Source organism: Hesperophylax consimilis, chromosome 5 (genome assembly GCF_061612785.1).
Source record: "Hesperophylax consimilis isolate HC1 chromosome 5, BYU_Hcon_1.0, whole genome shotgun sequence".
NCBI classification, from domain to species: Eukaryota; Metazoa; Arthropoda; class Insecta; order Trichoptera; family Limnephilidae; genus Hesperophylax; species Hesperophylax consimilis.
The window spans coordinates 30,422,011-30,433,006 of record NC_142840.1 but is presented as its reverse complement, the minus strand read 5'-3'; the positions used below and the strand labels follow the sequence as shown (position 1 = coordinate 30,433,006).

Sequence of the window (10,996 nt, the reverse complement as noted above, 5' to 3'; positions counted from 1 at the left end):
GTGGCGTGCCGTTATCTTAAATTTCCAAAAGTTCTTCACCGACTGCTTTGAATTTTTTAGACAATGTTGCATTTGAATATGCATGTGTTTTTACATACCTATATTATATAGATGTCACCTATGACACGCTTTTTTTGAAAAACAGCACTATTTTTCTCTATCAGCATGGATAGACTGAGCCACAGCGTGGCAGGGTACAGCTAGTTATTAAAATATAAATGTTATAGCATCAAATAATATTTATTTGAGTTGCAAAAACTACAATAATACATAATTCTAAAGAAACTAAATGTGCAATAGTTTATGATGTGATCTCGGCACTCTTCTGCTGAATGGCGGCAATCATCTTGGCTTCCCTGGCCGCCTTCTTGGCCAACTTCTCCACCTTCTGTTGCTGCTTCTCCTTTTCTTCGAGCATAGTCTGGAAGCGCTCATCTTTAGGATCCACCTTGAAGCCAAAGTGGCGGCGGACCTCTTCGACGAGTTTCTCCTTCTTTGCCTGGAAAGGTTACATTTCAGATACTGTAACAATATGTGCCCCACAAAAGTCCTTTACAAAAAGCAAAAGTTTATGATTTTTTTTTTTTTTAAATTTGGAGAATCAATTTAAGAATATCATCAGTATGAGACCAATACAGCAGAAAAACCATTTTTAAAAATTACTAGGAGGGACTAAAAACTATATATGGATATGCACGCTCTTGCTTGCGTATGTATTGGGGATGGTTCATTTACGGTATTGACTTAACAGAGTACAAGCAGTCTATTGGTCATTTTCAAAATTTGAAAGCCCCTATCAATGCGGCTTGTGTACAAATACAAATAATGATTAGTGCAAAATAGTCAAAAACCGTAAGGCTCTGAAATAGTTGTAGCGGTTATGGAAAAGCTGGTGCTACAATTTTTAAATATGATGAATCCATATTAGTTTTTGGGGTGTTATGCCGTGTTGCGCTAACCCTTCTTCGGGGCAGATGTGATACCTGATGATGGACACTGCAATGCTGTCCGAAACGTTGGCTAAAGAAGGAGTTAGCGAAACATGGCATAACACCCCAAAAACAAATAACAAAAATACTTTTGTAAATACTTACTCCCAACCGTCTAGAGCCAGTGAGACTATAGCATCCCCAATGGGGCTGTGTGTGAGGCTGGAGGTAGTGGGGAGGGGAAGGAGATGGGGTAGTGCAAGTTTGGGAAGTACCTGGCTATTCAGATCTGGTCACCAAACATGGCCAAAGTCATTTCAGGTGTGATTTTTTTTACCCCTATCCTGTTTTTATTTGTAACTAGCCTGCGTTGCCCGGGATTTACACGTTTTTAGAAATCTAACTTATCCTAACCTGCCTCTCACACTTGAAGGTCAAGTGTGCAAAATTTCATCAATCTCTAAAAAAACTAAAATATAGAACTTAAAGGTCCGTTTACAAGCTCAATCTTACTTGAGTAAATACGTAACTAGAATGCAATAATAATTCTAAACTGTTTCAACACAAAATTGTTAACAGTTGGCCATGTTAGACAGATGCCAGACAGGACACAGTAGAACAATCTGATCCAGGGATGTTGCTTCCTTAAAATCACTGGGCACGCTCAATACGAATATGTCAAACAAGAAAAAAACATGGCCGAACTGCCAAAACTCATGAAATTTTGATTGACAAAAAATGGAACTTTAACCTTTTGAACGCGTTAATTTGCTCCGTTTTATCTATACCCGTACGCGGTACCAATTTTCAAATACCTATGAACGCAATTAAATGTCAAATTATAACATTCTGGCATGATTTATTGGACTATATATACAGAACAGATTATTCTCCACAATATGATAACAAATCCTCGTGTGTCAACACTCTAAGATGTTTATAAAAACAAAATCATAAAATTTCATACAAAGACGTACCGTATCTTTTGAATGTGGTCCCGCCATTCACTCGGCGTGTGTGTACTTAGGCCACTGCGTTGATAGACACAAGTGGAACACCATGAGCACTTATCATTTTTTGTTATGAAAACTTTTTCTAAAACTGGACACTTAAATTTTATGTCACTTAATATAATAACAAAATTGAACTAACGCCATCCGTTGACAAAATTGTAAACTATAGCACTCGAAGGCGCAAAGAGGCTCACTTGATTATCGATGTTTTTTAATGAACTACAATTTTATTTTCGAGAAATTCTTGTAGATGTCAGCATCGTGATAGTTCTACGAATGTTCAAGCGAGCGGGAAATAAATTTATGTCAAAAGACCGCTGGAATATCGGCATTCAAAGTTTCCGTATCAACTGTTGATACGAGTATGGACTTATTGCCGTAACAACAGTTGATACGGCCGCGTGCAAAGAGTTAATACAGTATTTACTATCTCCCCAACATAAATAGTTGTATCTTATAGTATATAAGTTGAATCGAAACATTATTTAAAAAAAACCGTATTCATATTAAGCCTGTCCGGTAACCGGACACCTTTAAAAAGTGATGAAACAAATTTTTAATGACTCTTTATCACTTTAAAACCAGCGTGTTCAACTATCCTAAAATATTACTGTAACAAAGTGAGACATACCTTAGCAGCATTGGCTACAGCCAGGGCCGTATTTTGTCGCTTTATAAGATCAGCTTCCCAGGCAGATAATTTCATAATTTTACTCTGTATTTGATTTTCCCTTTCAGCAATTTTTTTCTCTTCTTGGATTCTCTTGTCCTTTGCCATTTTAATCATTTCAGGGATGGTGCGATCCTCAGCCAAACTGTCGTATTCTAATTTTGATGCCAATTCTTCCTTGTCCATCCAACAGATTCCTTACAAAAAGACAATGATGGATGTGAGTCTCACAGTTAGTGGGTGCGCGCACTGCGACTAAACGCAGTTGTTTTGGAATCGATGAAAATGTCAAAACCGCGTATAAATACGCATTGTGGCTGGCGTTTTTACTTAATTCTATTTCGGTACTAACATGAAATAGAATTAAGTAAAAACGCCAGTCGCAGTGCGTGTTTGTACGCGATTTCTCATTTTCAGTTATTCCAAAACTGCTGCGTTATTCGCAGTGCGTGCTAAGCCTTAGGTCCAGTTGCCTCTTGCAGAAATTCAAATGTAACATTGCCATGAAGTGGCAATTCAGCGCCATTTTGTTTTTTTTACATTTGAAAGATCCCCATTAAACGCTGATTCTATGTGCGTTTTAGCTTTCTATCAAATTGTAATAAGCTGATAAGTTTAACAACATGATAGTTGTCCTCTTCTGCAAATCAAAATGTGTTCAAAAGCTGAAATGGACTTAGAATCGGCATTTAACGAGAACCTTTCAACTGTCAAACAGCAAAATGGCGCTGAATGGCTACACGTCAATTTCTACGAAACAACTGGGCCTAGATTTGAGGTGACCGACACATACTTAGAATTGTGTGCATTTGAGCATATTTATGTACGCACTTCCGACAGTGGTGTCCTTGCCAAATGTCACTGGTAAACAGCTTTTTGACTGCTTATGACTACTTATTGTTTCTGCGACGAAGGGACAACAAGTGTATCTATAGTTGGTCGAAATTGAATACTTATGCAAAAAGTTTTTACATTTATTCGAAAAGTTTTACTGGGTGTTATTTTATCAATATTAAAAATGAACTTTTTTTCAATTTCACGGTACTTTCTTTTCTGAAGTCGAATAACAAATTTGAAACACTGCAATGCATCTGTGCAAGTACTGTGTTCGCGTCAACATTCGCTGCGATACCTATACTATATTGTGTCACTATAGCAACTCTTGTTTTGACACCAGTGTGCCTCGCTACCGTCTAGCAATCCAAAAGCAACCAACCTTGTTCAATATTAAAAGCTTCAAACATCTACTTACAATATTACCAATGGCGTTACATGCTACTCTTCTGGTTAACAGTTCCACTGTGAGTTTGGGGGGACATCTGAAACTACATTTCGCAAAGCAAATAGCGAGAAAAAAAAGAACCTGGCGCTGCCCAACCTGCAAAACTTTAAAAGCTACTTCAACCAACTGGACAGAAGACGCGATGGTAATTATTCCCACACTTTTAGGCAAGATTATGGCACTTTGTTTCAACAATTACTACAAGAAACAACTATTTATATTCACAAAATAGGTTATTTAGTTCTTAGTTTGGGTTAATTAAGTAATTTATGTATATTTAGATTGAAACGAAACTTACACAAGTGTCACTCCATACAAAAAAGTCCAAAATGGTGGCAAAGGGATTGTTTTATAAGGCAAATTTTGAAACTTTGAATACAAATGGAATTATAATGCAACCTTTACCATTTCTCCCGACGTAAATAGTTGTTTCTTGTAGTAATTAAGTTGAAACAAAGTATAATTTAAAAAATCTGTGCCTATTAAAAGTGCGGCGGTTATGTATATAATCACCAAAATTATCAACGTTCAAGTCAAGGAACTAAAGGAAGAAATGTACGAGCATACAGAATTATAAAAATGAATTATTGGTTGAATTGTGCAGAAGCACCGAACAGACCACCGTAGATGTGCAGGATAGAATGAGAATGTGATGAATTAAAACTTACTGGGATCTATATTGCTGGCGGAACCGAATTTTCCATATCGTTTCCTCTGGTAGACGGTTGTATAATGCGACCTATGCCGCGGTTCGCTATATGGTGGGCGTCCGTGCATCAAATTGAAATGCTCAGTTGATAGACCAGATTTATTCCTCTTTTTGTCTAAATCCTGTTTCCTTTTAGCAATATTTTCTTCCTGGAGAACGGCATCATCCATGCCAATGGGATCGAGTTCGGTTAATTCCTTGTTGGTAATTGTTCTAATACTATAAGCCAATCTAGTACCTAACGTAGAAATACGTGAAAACGGGACTTTCAACATTTTCGATTCTTTATGAAAAATATAATTTCAAAAATATTTTGCTTCACATAACCTATATTCTGAAATCAAATCGTGAAATCTGACTGTCTGACAGTTCGATCATTACACTTGTGTTGCCAGCTTAAATAAACCTGAATAAACCAGAGTGGTTTATTTATGCTGTTCACATAAATAAACCACTCTGCAGAAGATATTTTGTACAATACTATCCATAAATAAATCACTCACCATGCCGACTATCTTCAAAAGATATCTATCGTGCTTAGCATAAAGAGTACAAGTCAAAAACAACAACTTTTAAGTACTTTTAACTACTTTTAATGGGTGATTGAGTAACAAATGCCTATTTTGAATTTATTTTTATTTTTTATTCAATAATTTATTAATTTACAGAGTATAATAATTCATGTTAACTAAAATAATTCATAAAACTAGTTTTCATTGTTTTTGATTTTTTAAATGTTTCTTTTCTATAGAAACTGGCGCTTGTGATTAGAAAAGTGGTTAGCATCAAGCTGAAGAATATAGTGTTTATAATTATAATTTAAGGTAATATGAATATTTAAAAATATATGTAAATGAAAAAAAATTAATTCATAATTAATTGAGAAGACAGTTTCATCATTTTGGTATTTTTACATTGAACTTCACTTTAATCGCTTTTAGTAGGTGTTTATCGTTTTCGATTGTGCTGATATTTTCGGATAGGCTGTTGAAGTATTTTTTTCATTTTTGTGTTGGAAATATATATTTCGACAAGTACGACTTTCAGTTAAAAAGCTGTGATTTTGTTTTTCTTTTATTATTGGAATTATTATGTTTTTCGGAGAAGATCATTAAATTTTAATAGTTTAAATTCTTCAAATATTATGTGTGCTGGATAATCTCTTGGTTTTTTCAATATTATTTTTTAATCAGACGTTGTACAATTAACAATATGTTTTTGAGTTTTTTTTATTTTATTTTGATACCGCGTGAAAATATTGTTCCAGAGATTGATAAAATTTAATAATCTTAAATTTAATTTTTGTTTACTTACACTTTTTATACTAATGAGATAATTTCATTTTAATTTCTATCATGTTAAGCGTGATGGACATTATAATTATTATTTCATTTTTTATGCCAAACAAGCCTTTAACGCTTCTGATTTTAAAGGTTATTTTAGTATGCTTTCATGAAATATTTTTATCAGTTAATAACCAGTTTACCAGCCAATCACAGTTGCCTTGCGTCGTAGGTAAAGAAGATCGTAAAATGAGGATTTTAGATTTTATAAACAACATATTTCTATGGATATTGTTCCGAATTGCGGTGACATTCTCAAAATATAATAATATTATGTTATTCTATCCAGTTTGGCCTGTTTTACATTACTAATATTCGATCGCCAGCAGTTAAATTAATGATTCACAGCACGAAATATACTATCCACCAGCTAATGGGTTTATTCAATGAATGCTTGATAACCAATGAACGTTGATACTGGAGCAGAGAAATGAATATAAGTCGTCAGACATGGGCTGTTATTTATATTTATATCAACATTAACATCTTCGCCTCATTGTCAATACTATGTTTGAAGTTTGGGACTACCGACGGTAAATAACTTTTGTTTTTTTTTTTTGTGCTTTTCGTATCCATTCTAAACTTTTAATAGTTGTTTATTTTAAAATTCGTATTGGGTTTCTTATCTTGTCAACAATTGTGAGTGTTTTGATTTCGCTCCCAAACTTGTAATACTATTACTAGCCTGCACAATGAATGCATTTAATTTATAGCAGCGAAATGTATGCCTGTAATTATGTAAAAACATGTATTTATTTGTCTCATTGTTTTATGCATACTGTAGGTTATTCATCACCCGCTGGTCCCATTCTTCTCTACACAACAAAAAACGATATACGAATTAAGAATAGCACACAATCTTCAAAGGTTGTGACCATTGTATTGAATTTGCAAGACGGTTATGCAGTAGATTTCTACAGCGAAGGACAACTTGTCTGCTGGACAGATCAAGTGCTGGAAGCTATACAATGTGTCACTTACAATGGGACCTACACTGGGGAGAAGGTATTCTATTGTGTCATCTAAAACTTTAAATCTAATTTAATCCTAAATCTTAAATTATCTTCTCTATTTTATCTATGTGCAATATACAAATATTATAAAAGATTTTTGTTGTTTGTTTTTGGGGTGTTATGCCGTGTTGCGCTAACTCCTTCTTTAGCCGACGTTTCGGACAGCGTTGCAGTGTCCATCATCAGGGCAGATCCGGTAGATCCGAAGATGTGTACCGGATCTGCCTTGATGATGGACACTGCAACGCTGTCCGAAACGTCGGCTAAAGAAGGAGTTAGCGCAACACGGCATAACACCCCAAAAACAAACAACAAAAATGCTTTTGGCCGTGAGAATCTAAAAACTTACCATTATAAAAGATTGTTTATTTTTATTTTGTAAATTATAACTTATCATTTTCTTCAACAGGTGGAAGTTGTAACCACAGGCGTAACTACGCCAAATTGTCTGGCTATTGATTGGTATACCCAAAAGTTGTATTGGACAGATGGAGACACAACGAGAATCGAGGTTGCATCCATCAACGGCACTGATCGGAAGGTCCTGTTCTGGACGGACATTGACCAGCCCCGGGCCATCGCCGTGGCCCCTATGAGAGGGTAAGTGTTCTGCTACAAATATTATCTTTTGCTTAAAAAAACATGCAAATTAATAGATTAGTCGGAGTTATCATCATTTAATACTCAAGAAGGACGATATTAAAATAGTCTAAATAATAATACATATTAAAATAGCATAACTGGAGCATTCGGTTCCTTAGATTAGGCAACCTGCCTAGCCAGTGGCGGTTCTTCATAGGGGTCTATCCGCACCAGATATTCCCGAAACCTACTTAAGGGGACACCTACATCGACAAAGATTGGAATAATATTTCAGGGGTGAGAGGAATGAGGTAACTAGCCAAGGGGGAGCCTAGAGCCCGTGCGAGCTAAGAAAGAAATACTATACATTGTACCTTCTAGTAATGGAAAAACCAAATTTGAAGTAAAAAAAGTTACATTAAATATATGGTTTATATTAATAGCTAGGTATTTAAGTACCTACTTACAAATCTTATGATTTCAAAATAAATTTTGGTTTTGATTTATTTGATAAGAATTTTTTTTTCTTTCATTCTTTTTTCATTGCTGATTTTGCATTTTATTCTAATGTGGTTATCTTGGTGTACTAAATAAAAGTCTCGGTTTATTCAGTTGGAGCGTTTATTTAAGAATGCATAAATAGCAATTACTACACACAATAATGCGTTTATTTTACGGGATAAATACGAGGAGGCAGTATATTATTTTGGCGCGGAATGCGGGTGAATAATTAGGTCAAGGTTACAAGCACGGCGTTACACGTTGGCTGTCTGGGTAAAATGACTGACTACTCGCTGCGTCGGGCCTACTTATATAGCCCAGCCGGCGGCAGTAGTAACTAAGCGAGACCGCTGGTAAACTACAGGTCACTCGCTGCAGCGAGATTCTTCTGGTAGTTTCGATGGCGCTGGAATTATTCCTAGGGGGCGTGCGAGTGGGTAGGTGCTCATTGCGTTGCAATAATAAAACGTCATAATGCTATCCGTATAAAATTCGATGCATCTCTACAGAGTTCCAGGCTGAATGCATCTTACATTGGCCGTCTTCCGGAACATTCCAGAAGTATCGATCACCACACTAACATCCTATAATGGGTTATTTTTCATTGCTATTATTTAAATTTCCGACCTTAGTTGCTAGGCTATGATTTATTTGAAAATAATTTCAAAGGCTGTTAATATTAGTGTCATTGGCGGAATTTCCTACCCTAATTTCTGGGGTATTTATCACTCAATGTACAGTCATTTGGTAATTACTCTAGATGTAACTTGGATTTAACTGTCCATTATAATTTTTTCCAGGAATCATGGAACTTTGACGTGTTGATTTGAGTGGTTTTTTAATTAAATGTTTAAAAGTAATTGGCTATGTATCGTTTTATCATTGTTTTGTACGGCAGTTTTGTGAAATTTTACTGCATGTGTAGTTTATCATATTACAATACATTTATCTTTAAATGTACTTTTAAAAAATGCATCATCAGGGAAAATAAACGAAACGTCTGAAACGTTGGTTAAAGAAGGAGGTAGCACAACACGGCGTAATACCCCAAAAATAAATCACTATAAAGGCTACCCTATATTAAAAAAAACATTACCTCCGAATTGTCTTATGTATGGAGATACTGAAAACGTATGAGATACGTGATGTGTAAATTGAAAGTGAAATTAGAGCATTTACAAAGACGTATCTATGAATTAAGCAAGGAGTGTGTTCCAAGAACGAGTTGTATAGTGATCCATTCTCTCTGCCTACCCCTGCGGGGAAACTGTGGTATGGTTAGATAGAGAAATGAGTGCATTTAAAAATAAATATTCATGTGAATGGAGTGTTTACAATGTCGGGTTTTCAACGACCAAATGTTTTCAACATATTGAACAAATACAAGAACTTTGGGTCGGGACCACAATGTTTTTTATTTTCCATCGGCCACAGAAAACAAAAACATTGTGGCCCTGCCCCAAACTTGTTTGCTAAACCATTGGTTCAATGTTCGTGGTAATATTATCGTTGGAGACCCGCCTTAATATCAACATTATTTTGTTTCAGTTTGCTATTCTGGACGGACTGGGGAGATGTGCCCAAAATAGAGCGGGCAGGCATGAACGGTGATCCCGAGACTCGGAAGGTCATCATCAAGCAGAACATCTTCTGGCCGAACGGACTTACGGTGGACTACGACACGGAGCGCATCTTCTGGGTGGACGCCAAACTCAAGTTCATCGACGTCATGGACTTTGACGGCAAGAACCGACTCAATATCGTTAAAGAGGGCCTGTCTCACCCCTTTGCCTTGACCTTGTTCAGCAATAAACTGTATTGGACAGATTGGGAAACATGGTGAGTACATTCAATTCATTTCTCCACTTTACAATATACGGTAGAGAAGAGATTGTAGAGGTAAAAGAGACAGTGACTCCAATGGCTGCGATCAAGCGAGGCAAAGTCCTTGTTGTGGATATGGAAAAAATTCATCATTTTTATGTAATATTCATTTGAAAGATCTCAGGCTAACCAATACCATAGCCGAGCTAGATTCGACTCTAGGGGAGTTTGCTCCTTTGTTTATAACAGTAAAATATTGGGTGACAGAATTTAAATGAGGCCGTACGAGTTGCCAAGACGAACATCACAGTGGTCGACCAAATGAGGTGAAATGGTGAAGAAAATCCACAAGTATTGGATGACCGTCGACTGAAAGTCCGCGAGCTAGCAAACATGGTAGGCATTTCAAAAATTGCTGTACATTGCATATTGAAAATTTGGACACGAGAAAGCTGTGCACAAGATGGGTGCCACATTTGCTCACAGTGGAACAAAAACAGCATCATGAGGATTTTTCAATTGTGTGTTTGGCAATGTTTTTCCGCAATAGAGCCGATAACATGAAACACGGATCCATCACTTCACACCTGAGATGAAAGAACAGTCAAACCATTGGACTGAAAGAGGGGAATCGCTCCTAAACAGGCAAGACAGTTCCATCTGTTGGCAAGGTCATGGCATAAGTTTTTTGGATGGTTGTTTCACCGAGACAATGCACCAGTTCACGCATCCGTTACCGCGATGACCTATATCAATAAAGTTCAAATTGCTTCCTCACGCATCCTATTCGCCAGATTTAGCCCCCTCGGATTATTTTCTCTTTCTAAACTTGAAAAATGGTTCGTTGGTAAAAGATTTGCCAACAGTGAAGAGATGGATTCTGCGGTTGATGGCTTCACTATAAACAGCGTATCAAAGCTATTGAACATCGCTGGAAAAAAAAGTATCGAGCTGAATGGAACTATATTTAAAATTAAAGATAGTTTTTCCCAAATTTTTTGTGTTTTCTTTGTTAGGTCGGGTACTTCTGGGACAACATATATTTTTTGTTTGTTTTTCTATTTACTAGTCTGAATTTGATTGTATGGGTAATTTGTGCTTACTATTTGATTATGAATAACATATATGTA

The 10,996-nt window shown here is 36.1% G+C and overlaps 2 protein-coding genes across 2 annotated transcripts in view; one reads left to right on the top strand and one right to left on the bottom strand.

The window, feature by feature from the left end:
* Positions 1-34: 34 nt before the first annotated feature.
* CRIF (growth arrest and DNA damage-inducible proteins-interacting protein CRIF) lies at positions 35-4,974 on the bottom strand. The gene is made up of 3 exons (XM_089631797.1): positions 4,563-4,974; positions 2,574-2,809; positions 35-499 (listed from the first exon to the last, which is right to left on the bottom strand). Exons 1-3 carry the CDS (start codon positions 4,876-4,878, stop codon positions 302-304), a joined length of 750 nt encoding a protein of 249 aa, XP_089487923.1. The 5' UTR covers positions 4,879-4,974; the 3' UTR covers positions 35-301.
* Positions 4,975-6,185: 1,211 nt separating this feature from the next.
* arr (low-density lipoprotein receptor-related protein 6) overlaps positions 6,186-10,996 on the top strand; it is a 41,850-nt gene continuing 37,039 nt past the window's right edge. The window contains exons 1-4 of the mRNA XM_089631795.1: positions 6,186-6,479; positions 6,731-6,951; positions 7,369-7,559; positions 9,591-9,881. Coding sequence (XP_089487921.1) covers positions 6,377-6,479; positions 6,731-6,951; positions 7,369-7,559; positions 9,591-9,881 — 806 coding nt within the window. The 5' untranslated portion in view covers positions 6,186-6,376. The remainder of the gene's footprint in view (positions 6,480-6,730; positions 6,952-7,368; positions 7,560-9,590; positions 9,882-10,996) is intronic.